Source organism: Dipteris shenzhenensis, chromosome 33 (genome assembly GCF_047967505.1).
Source record: "Dipteris shenzhenensis isolate YYH24624 ecotype China chromosome 33, Dip_SZ_1.0, whole genome shotgun sequence".
Lineage (NCBI taxonomy): Eukaryota > Viridiplantae > Streptophyta > Polypodiopsida > Gleicheniales > Dipteridaceae > Dipteris > Dipteris shenzhenensis.
Window position 1 is genome coordinate 37277880 of NC_141628.1, and position 20924 is coordinate 37298803.

General features: G+C 45.5%; 1 protein-coding gene across 1 annotated transcript; it reads right to left on the reverse strand.

Moving 5' to 3' along the window:
* Positions 1–253: 253 nt before the first annotated feature.
* Positions 254–18605, reverse strand: LOC147880061 (uncharacterized). Its single transcript, XM_087371650.1, has 9 exons — positions 18581–18605; positions 18345–18466; positions 11740–11872; positions 11531–11607; positions 11215–11412; positions 10903–11092; positions 775–984; positions 621–689; positions 254–473 (listed from the first exon to the last, which is right to left on the reverse strand). The coding sequence occupies exons 1-9, from the start codon at positions 18603–18605 to the stop codon at positions 334–336; spliced, it is 1164 nt and encodes a 387-aa protein (XP_087227776.1). The 3' UTR covers positions 254–333.
* Positions 18606–20924: the final 2319 nt, after the last annotated feature.

Sequence of the window (20924 nt, forward strand, 5' to 3'; positions counted from 1 at the left end):
GAGATTGCACTTCCAGGTACAGGCCTTCGCCTTCTCACCAAGCACTCGTATTGAGGAGCATTCATAGGTCACATTGTACTATATATGGAAGACGCATGGGCTAGCGAAACATTCTAAGGATCCATTGATTTGTATTATGTCAGGTCAAGGTCCGTGAGCTGCAAACCTCTCTCGGGGAAAGCTTCCCACAACACACAGTATATTTTCTTACAGCTAGTCTTTCAACTTGTTATAATTTCTTGGGGAGACCAAAATGAGGTGAATTTGGCAGCCTAAATAGAAAACATGTAAAATGAAATAAATTGCATTCATTAGCTTGTGTTTTAAGCTACTTTATGATGTTAAGGCCTTCAATGACATAGAACACGATCTACATACAGACTGAATTAATTTCCTTTGGCCATCCTTGAAAGCCATTGCTAGAGTCGCATCCCATGCACATGTATCTGCATCTTCAGAGAAACTGAATTCGCAAAAAAACCAAAGCAAATGAGTCTTTATAAAGCAGAATATATCATATTGCAAAACTTGAAAAGATCACAGATTTCCTTCAAAAGAAAAACCGAACCATAGTTTACAACAAATATTCGCAAGGATCCATTTCTACCTGGATGATTGTTCAATAGAATCTAGCATAGGGGTCAAGATTGATAAAAGGGTTTCATGTGCTTTGATCTCATTCTCAGCACCTACCTGCACAAATTAAGGAAACACAAAATTGTAGCAAATAAGTTTACGATGGCAATTTGGATAATTTTGATTTAATCTTTTGACTCACCACAGCATGCCTTCGGAGAAAGCACAAGTCTTCAGCTTCACCGTCCTCCAGAAGAGCAATTCGGATTGTCGCTAACAGACGACTTGGCAATCCAAACGGGCTCAGCTGAGTCTTTGAGAACCAGCTTCCTTGTATCATGTGCGAGAACCCCAGATTTGACTTCTCAATCAGTGCATACCGCAGTGGAGCATCCAATAGATCGATATCTATTGAGAAAAGAGAAAAGGAAAAAGAAATGGAATGAAGAATCATAAATATCTGCAGTTGTTGCCATGCCAGCTTACAATGGTAGTATTATATAGTACCATCGTCTTTTCCATTTTCAAAACTTCAAAATTAGTAAAGATACACATTGTAACTTCAACCTTGAGGTAAAATGTCAAGAACTGTAGTATTGGCTTATTGAAACAGTTTTGGTAAGGTAAAATCACACATCCGAATGAGCTCTGACTTGCATTTTACGGGACATTCCGGAAAAAAATAAAGTCTTAGATCAAGTAGGTACACAAGAATTTTTCTAATAAGTAGACAGTGGGCTATTCAGAGAGGACCAGATTTGCAATTGGAAATTGGGACTTACATTTTCCATGGACTGGAAACTCTGTACTGCATGAACTAAACCTATGTATATGCTTTTTGGTACATGCCTTACTGCCAAAAAATCATTTGTGCCCTGAAAAAGTTCTCTGATTTTCTGCAGCAATGAGAAGAGGGCCACTCGATGCTTTCTTATCTCGTCTTACCATGGGTTAAGAAACCTATGTTTCTGGCTCACTGCTTTGTTTCCTGAAAAGTGCTCTGGGAGTTCTGGAGTAGTGAGAGGAAGAATCATTTGATTTTTTATTAATTGTTCACCAGAAGATAAGAGGGATGACTGTGGGATTGTGGAATCTTTTTGGCTGTCTTGGATAGGATCAGGAACCCCATATGTTGATTTTCGCCTTGATGTGGTCGCATGATTCTCTGCTTTGATGTACTCTGTTTTTCTAAAGGTTCCAGGATTGCTCATGCCAGTCCTCTCAGCAGTCATACTTCCTAATATATTCCAAACTTTCAAAACTTTGAGTGTCAAGGGAACCTCTAAAGTTTTTTATCATACTGTGCTATAAGAGAGGCTGTTAGGCAAAAGGATCCAATCCTGGTGGATGCTGTTCTCCTATCAATCTATTACAACCTGCTTGCCTTCACCTCCCTCACCGTCTTCCTTATCACACCCCTTGTATCTCTTCACTTCTTTTCAGGCAGGTTTTCCAGCATGTGCCTCTATTTTCATCCATTACCCCTTCTTTGTTGAATTATTTCTGGGGCCTGCCTCTGTGGTCCCTTTCTGCTCCCATTCACCCCCCTCTATCCTTTCTGTTTTCCCATTTGCCCTTCTTTTCCTTCTATATGACCTCCCTCTCATCACCTTTCATGTTTTCTCCATTCTACTCATTCTCCCCTGTCACCCCTTTGCCCCTGTCATTTTCTGTCTGTCAGAGACAATCTGTACCTGTCAGAAAACAACAGAAAAATCAGAGAAAATCACAGAATTGCTGAGTTGAAAGAATGCATGCCTTTGCACAGAAAAAGGAGAAAACAGATGCATTTTGAGTGCTTTCTGCAGTAGCCAGGAAAGGGACAATGCAATTTTGGGGATTCTTGCATTGAGCTGACAGCCCGTCACTGGCACAAGTTGTGAATGCAATATACCTCTTGTTGAGGTATTTACTCGACTCCCGTCTGTCCTAGCCTATCTCCTCCACTCCCACATGCGATGGGAAAGGAGGGAAGAGGAAGAGATTCTGAGAAGGAAAAAGACAAACCTCAACAGATGCAGGCGAAGCTTGAGGATGTCAACAGACGCCTCAACCGGAGTGGGCTTGGAGGGGACAGCCGAGTGATCCATAAAGGGTCTTCATCATCATCAGCCACCACAGCTATATCTGCTCCCACAGGAGTTGTCCCACCGACATCTACACCTCCGCCTAGAGGGCCTGCTTCAACCCTCCCACTGAAGTCAACTTCGACCTCGACTACCCCAATCAAATCCACTGCTTCGACACCCCTTCCCATGACAATCGCCGTTTCATTGGGGTCCTCCTCACCCGCTGCTCTAGAGACCCCAGCCACTCCACCACCCATGTCACCCCCACAAGAGGTGAAGCACGCAGGGCCACTGTTCTCGACTTTCCCATCCCCTCTCCCGCTCAGCCAGCCACCTTTCCCTCATACCACTGGGATTGCTTCACCACTGACTCAGCCCCCTACCTCCTATCCGATTGGGACCATTGTGACCCCTATATCTGTACCTCAGGTATCCGCCACCTTTGCTGAGATGGCATGACCACCACCCACTATCTTGCCACACACCCCTACCTTTGTACCTCAGCCCTTTCAGTTTCAGCTAGGACAGGGTCTCATCGACCCACCGGACAAATGGGAGACTTTACTCACAGAGGTACAGAGTATATGGGTCAAGAGGTGGAGTTGACACGCTATGCCCAGGAGCAGGCTAGGTTCACTCAGGACTTGGCTAAAGTGGTTCAAGAGCAGGCTCGTCATATCCAAGAGCAGGCCAATATCATCTAGGTGCTGAGGCAGGACATAGTTCAGCTCAAGAAGGAGTTCTCCTCTACTCGTACAGTTACAAGGAGTACACCGGTAGTAGAAGCCCAGATTGCGAGCATGCAATCTGTGATCGAGGAGACTTCTAGATGGGTCGACGTAGCCAAACGGGAACCCACAAGGGCCACTGTTTTGGCTACCCTCATGGAGCAGCAGCAGAGAGCCAATAAGGCTCTCAACATCAAAGTCCGTGGGATCCCACGCACTGAAGCTACGCCAATGTTAGATGCAACGGCTTTCGTGGCCACTACTCTGGGTGTAGCTGAGCACGGGATCAAGAGGGCGTGGAGGGTGGGGAGAGATCCCAACCGAGAGCAGCCCCTGATCATATGGTTCCATGACGCTCATGCCCAACTTTCGGTTTTAAGACGCAGGTCAATACTACGAGATCAGCCAGGGATCTCCATGGATGAGGATGATTGGACATGTGATGTCCAAGATCTATGCATCCATGCTTGATTCCGAGGTTAGCCGATTTGTGGAGTGTCGAGGACTTAGAGCAGCAGGACAGGCTAGTTTTCGATGTGATCATGGCACTATGGATCATATTCTCATGCTCAGGTGTGTCATCGAGGAGGCGAGGGAGAGAAAACAGAGGGTCTATTGTTGCTTTGTGGATTTCCGCAAGGCATTTGACACAGTCCCAAGCACCCACCTCATACGTCGCCTACAGGATTTGGAGTATGACCAAGAGATCATTTGGGCTGTCATGGCACTTTACCAGCGAGTTGCAGGTAGAGCCCGGGCAGGGGCTGGGTGGACAGATGAGATCATGAGCACTATTGGGGTCAAACAGGGGTGTCCATTATCACCCACTCCGTTTGGCCTTTACATAGACGAGCTCGAGATAGTGATGCAGGCACAGGGGGGGCTGGTTGCTCTCTCGCTGGCACATTGATCCGGATATTGCTTTATGCAGACGATGTGGCTCTTCTGTCTTCCTTTGCAGAGGTACTTTAGAGACACCTTGACGCACTTCAGTATTTTTGTGACTCCCACGATTTGAAGGTCAACCTAGGTAAAACCAAGGTTATGATCTTCAATACATCTCAAGCCGTCATGTGCCAGGAGCAGTTCACGTTTGATGGGTCTCCTGTTGAGATAGTTTCATCATATACATATCTAGGGGTTGTCTTCTCCAAGATGACTCTTACGAGTGCAAAGGAGAGACCAAGAGCCCCCACCATCCGAGTCCACAAGTCTCTGGTGACTCAACTCAGAGGCAACAAGGGATAGGACACTTCCGGGACCCAAAGAACACAAAAAGACAGACTCGCGAGAGCTAGGTCTGCAGCTCTACAGCCCACTTGAATCCTCCTGGATAGAAGCCCACAGGTGCCTATTCTGCTGCTCCTTCTGCTCCCTGAACTGCTGCTGCAAGTGATAAGTTATGAGGACACAAAGGCCCTCCTTATATAGGCCCAAGAGCCTGGCCAGCCAACCGACCCAGCAGCCCTGGAAAGAGCCAACTGCTGGTCAGTTCAGCCCCCTGCCCCTGGCCCACCAAAACCGACCCCCTTGGGGTCAACCTACTGACCAGGCCGGGGGATTTGCCAGCCCATTTGCTGGCCTCTGCTCCCCCGCCTTGCCACGTGGCCCTGCGCCACTGTTTGCCTCCATGTGAGGCCTGTTCCAGCCTTCTGTGCTGGCCCGCCATGTGCTTCTAGTAGGCGCCTATGAGCCCTGCATGTATTGCCTCCTGCCAGGTTACTTTCCAGGCCCCAAAGTGCTGCTGTTCCTGCTGATGTCATTGTGCCTCGTCCAGGGCTTGCTGCAGGTCGAGATCCTGCCTGCAACCGTTGCCATCCGGGTCGCCTATTACATGACTGCATCCTGCCATGAAGGCGCCTTGAGCTGCCTCTGCCAGGCCCTTGACTGGCACCTGGGTGCCATGCTTTTGTGCTTAGGTTCACCCCCCCCATGCTCTCCTCATATGGGGGCTTACAGATGGGGAGGTGACCATTCCAACACCCCCTCTCATCGACACATCCAGGCCCAATGCCAACACGTCGATGAAGATGCTCCAGTAACTCCCTGGTCATAGTCCTCTGGAACTTTTGGATGTCAAAATCTTTTCTTGGCTTTTCATCCGCTCCACCAGGTCTGGTTCCGCTTCTGCACACCATCCTGGTACATAGGTCCATCTTTGGTAGCACCTCCTGGCACCATCATCTTCCATCACATTCCTGCCTTCAAACTCGAGCAATCCAGCCGTCATGATCTTCCAATTGTCCCCCTCATAATGAGTGAACAACCTAGAGTCTTCCAGGCACCATGCTCTTAGGGTCTATTTCAACCCGTCCTTCCTTTAGAAAAGGTTTGCAACCAATGAATATTTCCAAATAACCTGGACCATGAACTCTCACTGAGTTCTCAAGCAGGTACTCTTTTGGCTTCAGTACTCTTTGTCCATCACCTTCTAGCAATCTACGTCCGAGATTTGAAGAAGCACCAATACTTCCCCTTCTACCTTTGAAGAAGACCAATTCCTTCCAATCTCATATCACCTGAGACAAATGAAGAGCAGAGTCTCTCCACAGCATGCTATAAAGGCTAAAATGCAAAATATCAAGTACATACCAGACTGTTGTACTGCCTGTGTGTTTGCCCTGAAAGCAAACCCTGTACCTCATCGAGGCACCTACCAAGAGCCTGTGTAATCCTGTACTGTCCCCTTTTGAAGTACACCATCCGTCTGACCATGAGACCCCAAGGCCTTCCATGGAATCCACCCTCGTGTTAGTGTCAACAGCCACGAACCTGGAAGGTACCAAGCGCTCCATGCTGTCCTTCACCTTCACAAAGGCATCTGACTTCTTGTCGACCCACATCTCTATGTCAAACATCCTCACTGTGATTTCTCGATCAACATATCTGACCTCGGTAACACTCGGTGATGTCACCAGGAACAACTCTTTGATTACCACATTTGCTTTGGCCTCCCCCTCTGAATCTGAGTCGGACTTCTTTTTGTTTTTCTGATCCGCCTTTTTCTTTCTGCAGTCCTTTGCAAAATGTCCTGGCATATCACAATAGAAGCACTTCTTCTTCTGCTTCCTCTTAGAAGTCTCCTCGTCGTCACAGTCGTCTTTCTTGGACTTGCCACCGCTAGGCTTGCCCTTTCCTTTGCCAGCGTAATGCTTCGCCAACATCGCCTTGTCGTCTTTATCCTCGTTGTAGAGCTTCTCCCGAGCTTCCTCTTGTAGCAATAATGGACCCAACTCCTCAAATGTTAGAGGTTTGGTCATCTGTCCTGCTGTCACAGTCGTAACAAAGCTCTTGAAACTCCGAGGTAGTCTCCTCAGTACCATCAAGGCCAAATGGCATGAGTCTGTCTTCTGACCAATTGCTGCCAGCTGATCCCTCACCACCTTGACCTTCGTCAAGTGGCTATGTACCGTATCTTCTTCTTCCATATCAAGATTGTAGAGTTGATGCTAAAGAAGCAAAATCCGAGAGGTGTTGTCCGTCTCGTACAGATCCTTCAGAGTGGCCCACGCCTCTACTGACGTCTCGACCATCTGGATATATGGAAGAACAGAGTCCGCCGTAGTCCCTATGATTAAAGCCAGGGCATGGGCATCTCTATCTTTCCAAGCTTCGAGCTCCTCTTTGTCTACTGCCATGACTATCTCCCCTTGCCTATCCACCATGTCCTCCGGCTTCGCCTCCACTCGCGTGGTCAGCTTCCACAACTTTCGAGCCACAAAATGACTCCGGATCTTCACTTTCCAGATCGGGTAGTTGGTCCCGTCCAGTTTCCCAGACTCTCCAAAGTTAGGAATAGTGAATGAGAGAAAAATGGGGGAGGAGGAAGGGAGAGCAGGGGATGAAGAGGCTGTAGAGGTCGACATCTCTGCTGTTTATACCACACAGAGTAGTCAACCAAACTCAATTTCAGTAGACCATAACTCTGAACGCACCTGACTGAACCTGAGTCACCCTCCTCCTCAGTGGCGTGGGGTGTGGAATCACAAACTTCTTAACTTAATGTGCATAGAATAGATGTGCAGACTCATCAATAGACAATGAACCAGCCAGATCAAAAATAATATATTTCTGTCCAAAGCTATGGACACAATACAGAAGAGAGATCCAGAGTCCCACCAATGGTGTGGTCCTCTGATCTTACCACAAGGTCCTTCTCCTATCTGCTAGTATCTCTACACTCGAGCCCACGTGCTCCACCTCGAGCTTCTGTAGACTATCCGTCCAGATCCCTTCCACCTTGCTGTCTTTGCACCAGCCTAGGTGGGCAGCACTCTGAGCTAGGTCGGCAGCTCTACAGCCCACTTGAATCCTCCTAATAAGAAGCCCACAGGTGCCTGTTCTACTGCTCCTTCTGCTCCTTGAACTGCTGCTGCAAGTGATAAGTTATGAGGGCACAAAGGCCCTCCTTATATAGGCCCAAGGGCATGGCCAGCCAACCGACCCAGCAGCCCTAGAAAGAGCCGACTGCTGGTCGGTTCAGCCCCCTATCCCTGGCCCACCAAAACCGACCCCCTTGGGGTCAACCTACTGACCAGGCCGGGGGGTTTGCCAGCCCATTTGCTGGCCTCTGCTCCCCCGCCTTGCCACGTGGCCCTGCGCCACTGTTTGCCTCCATGTGAGGCCTGTTCCAGCCTGCTGTCTTTGCACCAGCCTAGGTGGGCAGCACTCTGAGCTAGGTCTGCAGCTCTACAGCCCACTTGAATCCTCCTAATAAGAAGCCCACAGGTGCCTGTTCTACTGCTCCTTCTGCTCCCTGAACTGCTGCTGCAAGTGATAAGTTATGAGGTCACAAAGGCCCTCCTTATATAGGCCCAAGGGCATGGCCAGCCAACCGACCCAGCAGCCCTAGAAAGAGCCGACTGCTGGTCGGTTCAGCCCCCTGCCCCTGGCCCACCAAAACCGACCCCCTTGGGGTCAACCTACTGACCAGGCCGGGGGGTTTGCCAGCCCATTTGCTGGCCTCTGCTCCCCCGCCTTGCCACGTGGCCCTGCGCCACTGTTTGCCTCCATGTGAGGCCTGTTCCAGCCTGCTGTGCTGGCCCGCCATGTGCTTCTAGTAGGCGCCTATGAGCCCTGCATGTATCGCCTCCTGCCAGGTTACTTTCCAGGCCCCAAAGCGATGCTGTTCCTGCTGATGTCATTGCGCCTCGTCCAGGGCTTGCTGCAGGTCGAGATCCTGCCTGCAACCCTTGCCATCCGGGTCGCCTATTACGTGACTGTATCCCGCCATGAAGGCGCCTTGAGCTGCCTCTGCCAGGCCCTTCTCTGGCACCTGGGTGCCATGCTTTTGTGCTTAGGTTCACCCCCCCCCCCCCCCATGCTCTCCTCATATGGGGGCTTACACATGGGGAGGTGACCATTCCAACAGTTGTTTGGTTGGGGCTTTACCACTTGGATCTTTCTTGGTTGCTAGGCGCATTGCTTCTTCAGCTTGCCCACTTGTTCTCATTCACGAGAGATGGTCTTATCACGAGAGACGGTCTTACATCTATTTTGGACATGTCCTCTCGCCCGGGATTTCTTTTTCATATTGAAGACAGGGCTTCGAGCTCGTTTTCCCTCAATTTCCTTTGGGAAGCAGTTTTGGTTGTTTGGAAGACATGCTCCCATCCGTGTCATTGTATCATGCTCGTAACATTCGACTGTACGAGCACTCTTCAATGAATGTTTTTTCCTACTTTTAAGCTTCTTTGCTTCGGTCTCTACAAGATGCTCATTCCCTTGGAGACCTTCCTCACGCACATACCTAGATGAATCCAGGAACATTCCCAAATTCTGTAAAAACACAACATAGTGCAGTTTCAATCTCACCATAGTCACTCATAAGATTGAAAACCATAAACTCCATCACGCATAGCAAGGACTAGCTACTATGACATCCCCACTGACATCATCAGCGCCCAACAATGGGTGTAGACCATAGCATAAAAATATGCTCTCACACATACAAATCCACACACCCACAGATACTTGAGCATCCATTTATACAAAGTCTTCGTACTAAGTTCTGTCTGCACTCCGGAGGTGAAGGGAAAACTCAGCCATGATGAAGGCTAGCACTAAAGGAGAAGGGTAATCAAAAAGTAGTCCAAATCTCTTCAGTCAAGCGACAACTGCTTGTGAAGTCTTAACAATTTCATTTTAGTCTCTCCCAAACGAGCATCTAAATCCAGTTGATAGGGCAACGCACCAATTAAGATAGAAATAATTATCGCAATACCAGCAGGCCGCAACTTGGATGAAAACTTCACAAGGTGAAATTTGCATGTCTACTAATACAGCAGAAGCATATACCTAGATGAATCCGGGAACATTCCCAAACTCATCCTCTAAAAACACAACATAGTGCAGTTTCGATCTCACGATAGTCAATCATAAGATTGAAAACCATAAACTCCATCACGCATAGCAGGGACTAGCTACTATGACATCCCCACTGATGTCATCAGCGCCCAACAGTGGGTGTACACCATAGTATAAAAATATGCTCTCACACATACAAATCTGCACACCCACACATACTTGAGCATCCATTTATACAAAGTCTTCGTACTGAGTTTCTGTCGGCACTCCGGAGGTGAAGGGCAAACTCAGCCATGACAAAGCTACAACTGCTTGTGAAGTCTAAACAATTTCATTTTAGTCTCTCCCCAACGAGCATCTAAATCTAGCTGATAGGGCAACGTTTTAAATCTTCCTCACGCAGTAGTAGGGACAGCTATGAATGTTATTTTCCTCTTAATGCATTCTATAAAAAGACAAAGTGTGTGTTTGTCAGATCTCTATAGTATGTACTGAAAGGAAACTACAAAACAGATACTGAAAGGTACATCCCATAGATGGAGAGTGCAGAGGATCAGCACACAGGCATCTAGGCCCGTGATAAATGACACAAGCAGACTATTAAGCTAAGTATAAAGTGTATAAAACATCAAAATTTGGCCAAAAACCATTGCACCACTTTTGCAGACTGTATAGATATATTATAGCTTAGCTTCTCAAAAGCCTTGTCTGTCCATTTCCACAAGGTGATGATGAAAGCTAACTTTTGGGAGTTGATTTGTATGAGAACGCACAAAAACTTCACATGAACAAAAACTTCCTAACATCAAACATCCTAATAAAGAGGTCTTTACTAAACCCAAACCTTAAAATGCTGGCCAAAAAATGAAAGAACACTTTTCAATATGCATTCTAAACATGCATGCTAGTTGTAGTTTGAACTTATTACTTGTATAAAAGTCTCTGTAGTTCTCCATCGTCCCATGAAGTGGCACATTGGATAAAAAGATTTGTTTTTATTCCTTCTTCCAAATATAACATTTATGCTTTGATTAAATGTCCTCTTGTACAACATATATGAAATGATTATGCAAAGCTGTGGAATTGAACGACATTCTTGCCTAAATTTTCTTCTTTCGATTCAAATAAGTATAAATCAAACAGTTGAAATTGAAGAGACAAAAAAGAAATGAATAGGGTTTAAATAATGTTGTAGCTTAAAGCCAAAATAAATTGACTCCTACCAATTGGGACATTGTCAAATGGATTGTGACTGCCAAGCAGGAAGCCATAGAATGTCAACAGATGTGAATTTGAAAATGCTCCATAACTTAAAAAACACTGCTGCCCAGTTTTGCAAGGTCTAGCTGCATGCAAAGTCAATTTTTTGCTTGTGGAGTCAACCTTGCTAAAATGAGTGATGTGAGGATACAGCTGCAGAACAAAATAGATATCCCTATCACGAATGAGTAACATGAGATATATCCAAATACAATATCTTAAATTAAACAGCTCAGATGATCTCGCAACTGAATTTTACATAGATAGTGGCATACCCCATGATTCAAAAGTCCTGCCACAGGTACTAGGCAAGTTTTAATGGTACCATCTGGAAAGGCAATCTTTAGTCCATTGGAGTACCACAATTCACAGGCCCAAAGAAATAGCTCCCATGTGTAAGTATTTTCAGGAAACAAAAGGGGATAAAGTGCAGTCAAGGCTGGAAAAAGAGTATTGTACTGCAACTGCAGATGCTGCATGAACCATTGCAGAATAAAGCCACAGTCAATTGGAGCAATACACAAAAGCATATTTTCTAGGAGCTTCAAGCTGATATAACAGAGCTTTGATGTGAAGTTGAACAAGATACACCTCCCTCGCCTGTAGTATCTCCTCTAGGACCATGGTACCATCAAGGGCTTTGAGGCCAGCAGGCCCAAAGCTCAAGCCTGCAAAACTAACTAAGTTGACAAGCCTTACACAAGCTTTTTCGTCCTCAAGGATCAACCCTTGCCTTGCATTGAGTCAAGTTCTTTCCAGTCACGTACGAACAAGACAGCGCTTTGGCATACAACACATACCAGTATTGACAAATTCTGGCAAGGATGCAAAGTATGTTGCAAACTTTGATTGTGCATTATGCCACTCTCTCATGCTCCAAAGCAAAGCCATAGTTTCACTACTGATCCCTTCCACATTTCTCAAATCCAGAAACTGTGAACAAGAGCTTGTCAAGCTACACACTTTACTGAAAAAGTACAAAATTGTATCCATAGTGTAAAATCATGCAACAAAACAATGACAACAGGACAGAGGAGAGACCAAGGCAGAATGGTCAACATGGATCGTAAAAATAAAACTTTCATGAACCTCCACTCAACTTTGATACTAAGGTGTAACCAACTTGATCTCTTTTTTTCTCCTCTCTGTTCGACCCTTCCCTCCTTCCCAAGTTGTTTGCTCTCTCCTTCCTGCCTGCCACTGATATCTTCCGCCCGCCCAGAGTCTACCACCTGCTGCCTCCCTCCAAAAAGCTCATCTGATGACCCATGCTGCCCATCTGCTGCAGTATGTATCGTCTCCCTTCCTGCTCCTGGCCACCACCACTGGTTCTTGCTGCAGAATATGTGCACCCCCCATTCCTGTCAAGAAATTGAGCTGGAGGAAGACTGGTTACCAGAAGAATAGCCCTTTGACACCAAAGAATAGGGAGTTCAAAGACCCCCCATGAGGCTGCACAACTGGGATAAAAAGCCAGACTGAGCACCAGTCTGGAAGTTGGACAGCCCCTATCCCAGTCATGTGACCTCCTGCTAATGGTGGACAGGCATTCCCTTTGAATGTGATCCACAACAAAGGCAACCCGCCAAACAATGAGGCAAGCTTGCATGTTCTTAACAGGTCTGCCAATCCCTCCAATCATCCCTGAATGGTTTCTTCTTCTCCACCACTTCCTTTCCAATACCTCCTCCATATTCACAATCACCTTCATAATTTTCGTCTCTCTCTCTCTGTCGGTACTGTAGGAGACTTCTTTTTCATTGAACTAGGAATTACAGTGCTCTCTGGTCTTATTTAGTAGATCCTCCATGACGCATGCAATGAAGATCCCCCCCACAACTCTCACCTCTTCTGGTATTCGTGGCATTTGAGACTTGCAGATCCCATCAGATGCTGAACACTAGAGAAAGGAGAATGATCCATTCCTGGCTGATACCATTGTTTAAGGGTGTCTTAGTGTGCCAGGCAAGAATCCATATTATATACCTAAGACTAAAATATATCCAATCTTACAAATTATTTTTTTTGCGCACAACTATTATGGATTCGCCACTTGTGATCGTGCTTCCAAGACAACACTTATATCTAGATGAAACCAGGAACATGCCCAAACTCGTCCTCTGAAAACACCACACATAATGGAGTTTCAATCTCATGACAGTGACTCACAAGATTGAAAACCATAAACTCCGCCATGCATAGCAGGGACTAGCTACTATGGCATCCCACCAACGTCATCAGCGCCCAATGGTAGGTTAGACCATACTATAAGCATAGGCTCTCACACATACATATCCACACCACTGTTGCAATCAAACGTGTTTGGTAAAATACCAAACACGTTCAAACATTTGGATGTTTCCACACACCACACTTTTTTTGCAGGTCCCATCAAAAGAGGACAAAATGTAATTTGGGGAATGGCAATTGCTACCTCTTGTAAATTTACTAAATGAAATTGAGGAATGATTGGTTGCTCCCAGACTGGCATTCGCACAGATCAGATAAATGGGTTTCAATGGACAACTAGGTGCCACTGGAAGCATCATCAGCATATTTGCAAATAAAAGCAAAGTAAAACGTATATTGCCATGTTTCATTGATGAGGAACACTCTACAGTTGTTGGAATCAAAAATTAAATGGATGATAAAATGCAATTGGAAAAGTATCCTTACGCAAGCATTGAACTCTCTTGTCAAAACACCATTGTATTCTTTCATACGGCACCTTTCTATATGACCTGGGGTTCAGTGGCTTGGTTATCTCTTACTGGCCCACAGGTGTTCTTCGAGGGACATGATCCAGATCCATCTTTCATTGTACGGCGACACTCAGTGGAGTCGTGTTCCCTCTAGGATGTTCCCTTCACTCCTTTCAGAGCTGCTCATGCCTCAATAGACCTGTCTTGGGAGATTTTGGCTAGCATTGCAGCTTGGCATATTTGGAGAGCCAAATGTATAGAGGCGATGGAGAGTATCCAGGTTCACCCTTCCCATACTATGGCCAGTATTTGGACCGACACAGTACACACTCTGATGGCCATTTGGGCGAGCATGCAAGGATCTTCCAGAGCAGCCACAGCCAGGAGAGTTACTTTTTTCAGAGTTTAGAGAGGATCTCCCTTCTTCTATGAGTCTCCTTCAAGGCTGAGATGGCATTTTCAGCCAAGGCCTTGGATCTTTATTAGCTCGTTTTGAGCTGATTTTTTTCCTCATGCATTGCATGATGTACTCCCGCATTTGAGCTTGCTCTCGCGGTTTTCTTTCATACTTAATGAAGTAATCTTCTTGAAAAAACCACCATTGTATAAGGCTAATAAAGTCATTATAAAACTGCAAAAAGGTGGTGGCTTCTTGGTGATCTAATCAAATATCTATGGCTTTGTGAATTGAAGAACTTAGGAAGTAGCTAGACCTCTATATGCAAGTCAACATGAGTGAGAAGTCTGTCTTGTTTAAGCATCTTCAATGAAAATGTGCAGTACATGCATGTGCAAAAAACATGATTTTTTTTTTTTGAATTTCCAAGCATTTGGAAAACATACCAAACGTTTCCAAACATTTTTGCAAATGCTTCCTTTCCAAAAGTGTGGCAACTATGCTCCACATGCCCACACATATTTGAGCATCCATTGATACAAAGATCTTCGTATTGAGTTTCAGTCAACACTCTGGTGGTGAAGGGAAGACTCAGCCGTGACAAAGAGTAGCACAAAAGAAGAAGGCTATTCAAAAAGTAGTCCGCATTCTCTTCATTTCAGCTACAACCGCTTGTGAAGACTATACAATTTCATTTTAGCCTCTCCGAAACGAGCATTTCCAAGCAAAAGACAATCTATCTGATGATGAGCAACACACCACTTAACATAGAAAGAAGTTATCGCAATATCAGCAAGTCACAACATGGACGGAAACTTCACAAGGTGAAACTTGCATGTCTGCTAGTAAGGCGGAAACATACATCTAAATGAATCCAAGAACATGCCCAAACTCATGCTTTGAAAACACAACATGGTTCAATTTCAATCTCATGATAGTCACAAGGTTGAAAACCATAAGCTCCATCATGCATAGGAGAGATTAGCTATTTTGACATAGATATATACCATAGCAAAAAATATATCTTCACACATACAGATCCACACACCCACACATACTTGAGCATCCATTTATACAAAGGTCTTTGTGCTAAGTTTCTTTCAGTCCTCTGGAGGTGAAGGATAGCCTCAACCATGACAACAAAGGCTAGCACTGAAGGAGAAGGCTTATCAAAATTAGTCCATGTTATCTTCATTCAAGCTACAACTCCTTCTAAAGAATATATAATTTCATTTTGGTTTCCTAAACTAGCCTTTCTAAGCAAAACATGCTTAGATAGTGTAGCTGATAGGACAATGCACCACTTAACATAAAAAGAATTCATCACAATATCAGCAAGCTGAAAACTCACAAGGCCAACAGTGCCACTTCCTTGTGCCTTGCAAGATTCAAAGTTTGCTTGGGTTATGGTGGAAGCGTACTGCAATGGGGTGGTTGTGTCAATAGCTTTAATTTTTGGAATGTCTACTTTTTGTTTACATAAAGCTGCTCTTTTGTGGTGTTGCATGCATTAAGAGGGTGGTCACGTTGTGGCTCTGAGAAAAAAAATTCTCCCTATGGTTATATCCTACCATGATAGTGTTCTCATTGCTCTCATTGGTGTGCAAGTTCAATTTGTTGTGAGCGTATGGAGTCCACTTTTCTTTTTTGAAATGGTTTTTTTCACAATGGTGTATGTTTGTATAGAAGGATGGTGTCAGGACATCCTTGCCTAGACACTTGTACGGTGGAAGGGTCTTGAGGGCCTCCAAGAGCTCCTCTAAACGGGGCATCCGCTAATTGCGAATGCACAAAAAGATCACTGTAGGAGCAGATGCCCAAACCAACTCCTTGAGTACAAGAACCCATGTAGACACCTCCTTTGATTGAATAGGAGGACGTAGTCATCACAAGAATCTCCTGAGGTCCAAGCGGATCTTGCTCTCATCACATAGATATTGACGTTGGGTCCCTATTGAGCACATGCCAGTGGCCTAGAAAAACTACCTGGTCATCCTATCCTCTTGTTACATCCAACGCGCTATGGAAGAGTGATAGGAGAACTCTATTCTATGAATGTGTGGCTAATAGGCTAGGTCTTGCTCCCTAAGCCTCTCCATAGAGGTTGAATACTATCTAAATGCTCTCTCTTGCTCCTAAAAAGATTGCCGTCTCTGAAGTGCCTGCGATTGAAGCTCAACACCATCGCCTCCACTACCCAGTTGGCCCATGCGGAAGGAACATCAATCGCTGCCAAATCTTGGCTATGGCCTGCTAGACCTCCTTCTGGACCAATCATCAGGGATTCACACCCCTTCAAGGCCAGTCCACGACAAAGATGCTCCAAGTGAATAAGTGAAGCATAATCTAAAATTACCAAGCATCGTCATCCTTACCAAAATCCCCATGGCTCTGCCTATCCATCGCCCAATGCGCCCAGGTAAAATCTATCTAGTCTCTGAAGAAATCCATCGTGCCATCAATGGCAAAAGGAGTGGATGAGGCTAGTCTGAGGAGTCTAGGGAACTCTTTCTCACTCCAAGGAGGATCTCAGCCACTAATCGTGAAGATGAGCTACTCTCACGTGTTGTGCCCTAACGAAGGCATCGCTAAGAAGGAGCCTCCACCTTGCTTGTCCTCCTCGAATTCTAGATTCAATCCAAAAGTTTCAATCAGGAAGGCTCTCATTAAGCCGACTCCAAAAAGAAGGTCACTATTGTGGGCAAGCAGATGCATACACATTCAAGATCCCAATCTTGGAGTCTCCCATCCTCGATCTCCAATGAGCTCTCCTTGTTCAAACATGTCTGCGGCCAGAGTCTAGACTACAAGAATATACACACCCCTGCTCGTCCATTGTGGAGACCAATCTCCAGACACCTCCATGAAAGAAGACGAGACCATTGTCTAATGTCCGAATCTAAGAACATGTGCTCCTGAATCATGAGGATGTCCTTGACTGTTGCACCCAAGCCCATTGTACCTCTTGATGAAATATCAGTTGATGCAGAGCTATTGACGTGCCCAGTCTACATGACCATGCATGTTTCAACTCACCACCATGATCAAACTCGAGGGGGGGGAGGGGGGGCAAACAAGGCCTTTCAGTGTGTACCGAAACAAGCTCCGATGGAAAACCATATAGGCCGATACTCCTTCGGAAGCTCTAGGAAATGAAGCGTCACTAGGAGCCATGGAACATGGTGTGTCGTATCCTATCATCCACTGTGAAACCATGATATTATGATATAAAGAATACCAAATAAGGACCAAGGAAAATAGGACTCTACTCCACAAGGCCTAGGTAGTGTCGAGGGAACTCAACTAGAGAAAAAAGACCTCTTTGCGATCACCCTCTAACACTTGCCTGGATCCGGTGGGTGTGAGGCCAAAAATATGACCCAAGTTTTTTTTTTCCATGAAAGAGACTTCTATTAAAGTATGAAAAAAACCCGCGAGAGCAAGTTCTCTTTCGGCGCCTCAAGTATTTCACGAAAGGCATAACTCTTCTTGGACTCTAGTTGAGTCATGCTTTCTTGATTATGTTGACTCAAATCTTGGGTGATGAAACACTATTACCGGCTCTCCCTCAAACGGGCACATGCCTTAGTGGATACTTCCTGGGAAATCCTGGCGAGCATTTTGGCGTGGCAGGTTTGGAGATCCAGATGCACAGTGGCTTTGGATGGCTCCCACATCCATCCTTCACACACATTGGCCAATATTTGGACAGATACTGGGCAGCTTTTGCAAGGAGCACTGTTTTTCTTACGGAGTGGAGATACCCGTTTTCTTGGAGTCCTCCATAGGGTTGAGGTGGCACTTTCAGCCTCAACCTTAGATTTTTCCTAGCCCTCTTTTGGGGTGTTTGGTTTCTCATGCTTCACATGATGTATTTCTGACATGATCTTTGCTCTTGGAATTTGTTTCATACTTTGTAGAAGTCTTTTCTTCTTTTTTTAATGATAACCATACAATAGTCAGCGTCAAGGATAATAAAGCAAAATATCATAAAACTCTGTAACCTTTCTATCTCTACTTAGTACTATTTAAGCCATTGCTATGCTTGACAGTAGCTACAAGGCCAACAATATCATGTCTTATATGCTCACTTTTGCTTCCTTTTGGAACTATCAACACCCAACTTAGGATGGCATTAGGACCAAAAGCATTAACATTTTAAAAAATTTAACAGCATGCAGTTTCCAAACAAAGGTCGATTAGAATTATTGGCGTTTATCATTGAACACACATTATAAAACATACTTGGAATGTCATCTAGAGTTTCTTCCCGATTGATTGCAAAAAAAAAGCAACTGATTCTTACCATGTCTATGTTCACAACTATATCTTCACATATTATAGCATGTTGGGGGATCTCTAAAATAATCCCAAGACCCAACAGCTGATCCAAGGCCCATGGGACGCTACTTGGTGGTATATGCCAAGCTGGTTGGGATCTGGTTAGGAGATGTGCTAGCAGCTCAACTCATGGCTCGGAGGGGACATCCCAAGTTTCTCGAGTCTTTTCCTCCCGGATGTCATGGTTGGTGGTGAGATAACCTGCACCCATCTTTGTTGTTTCCATGGTTGTTCCTTTGTGCTTGTTTTGCAGGTTCGGGTTTTCAGGAGCCTCGGGGTCGTGTCAGTGGTGTCATCCTGCTTCAACGTGTATCCACTTGCTTGGTACTATTTCTTTTTGTTTTTCAATAGTATGCTTATTAAGAAATGAAATGTTTTCCTACTGTTCAGTTACGGACAATGGGGACTAGGTCTAGCATTTGAGGGTGGACCCCCTTGCTTGGGGTTATGGGCATTAGTGACCCACAAGAGTGATGGCCTCTCTTTGAAAGGGACATCTGCAAACCACACCCCACCTGAGTACCCAAACATGGGACCAATCAAATGCACAGATTGCATACCGACCTAGGAACCATTTAAGAGAATGTTCCCTGAGCTTTGGGTGTGGGCCTGGCAGCATGCCAAGAGTAATGGAGATACAAGATAAGACGACAAACAAATGAACTCAATATGGCTCAATTATGACCTTAGAGTACGTCAATAGATAGTCTAAGCTGTTAGGAACCCGTGGGTGCGATCAGAATTAGATTCTGACAACTTTGAAATTTTAGGGTTTTTGGGAGTGACGTGGCAGCTGACACGTGGCAGACTGCCACATGGAATCTGAGCTGGCAGGTCAGTCCACCTGTCCCACACATGTGGCAGCATGCATGGCAAGTGGCAGGGCATGCAGGCCAAGTGTTTGGCCCCAAATCTGGTAGATTTGAGGCAGGTTGTGGGCTGTCCTCTTTGGGACTGCAGCCCACCAAAAATCTGGGACAAGTGTCCACCTTCCACTCTAGGCCTGGGGGGGGGGGGGGCTGAGCCTATAAAAGAAGGCCTCTCCCCTTCATTCCTCACATGAAAAATTCATCACTTTTCTTCTCTCTCCTTTTGGTTGATGCAGCAAAACCTCTCCAGCTCCTTGGGTGCAGCCAGCTTCTCCCTAGGCCAATCTCTCACCTCAGCAGCACTTTCTCTCTCTACAACAGCACATTCTCTCTCTACAGTTCCAACCCCTCCTCTCCAGAAATCTGCCCCCTCTCAGCTCTTCTGGAACAGCAGCAGCATCCTCTCTCCTTCACCTAGCCTGGAGCAGCCACAGCCCCTTTCTCTCTCCTGCTGCAGTCTTTCTCTCTCTACTGCAAAATTTCTCTCTCTACTATTCCAGCCCATTTCCCTTGCAGAAATCTGCCTTTCTGTGCACTTCTGGAACAGCAGCAGCTCCTCTCTTACATCTCCTCCCTTGGGATCAGCATTGGCACTCTCTCTCTACAGCTATCACTCCATAAAAGCTTTCTCTCTCTAGCCTACAGGCTGTTTTTCTAAGCTGTTCTCATTCCAGCCCCATTTCCACACTCTCCTCACCCAAGGTAGCTTCAGAGGCATCAAGGACTTCATCTACAAAAAGGTCAAGTCACGAAGGGAGCCTGTATTGTCAAGTTTATCTCATTTACAGCACTATTTCATGTTGTTTCTACTATCTTTCTAGAAACTAGTGCTTGTCTCTAATGTTGGATGTAAGTGGTGATTGTTGCAGGCTTCTTCCTTGTGGATTGGGCAAGCCAAGAGTTGAAACCTGAGCTTGAAGTCCTCCTTTTTGTTGTCTACCTTGTACATATGCTCTTGAGTCTTGTATCTAGGTCCTAGGCTTTCACTGAGTTCATCAGTTTGGAAGGTGCATTGCACCTTGGTCTTGTATCTCCATTTTCAAGAATAAAGTGAGCCTGGATAAGGGGGGGGGGCCGTCTTGGCCCCTCAATCATATTGCATTTTCCAATGATGTCTCTTTGTGTTTAAGCTGTATAAGTCTTAATTCCAGCTTAATTGCAAACTCTTAAGTTCAAGTATATGTGTTTGGCAACTCGCAATCATCTCATTCAAACACCTCTGCAAAATCCGTTGTCTGAATTGATAGAAAGCACCGAGTAGTTTACAAGTGGGTATCAGAGCTATTCTTGAAAGTCAAGTTTCTATACAAGGAAACGTTGGCCAAGGTCTCCTAGGATGACTCGTCCATAGGCTCACTGAATTTGTCTATCAGAGTCGAGGGAAATTTTTGTTTTTGAGTAGAAAGGTTGGATATAGTGCAAGATTACCCTGAACAGGGAAGGTGGAAATTTCGTTTTTCCAGTAGAAAAGGGTGGAATTTCGTTTTTGAATTGAAATCAGCGAAGAAACGTAGGAAAGGAGTGCAGGAGCTTGAAATCGTTTAGGAAATCTGATCCAAGACTACCAAAGGGAAGGCGAATTGTTGTAGGCTTGTGAATTCCAATTTCTGGAAGTCTATTTGTGGTTCAATGTTGCTGCACATACACTGGTAGAGTTACCATTCACCTTGGGAAAT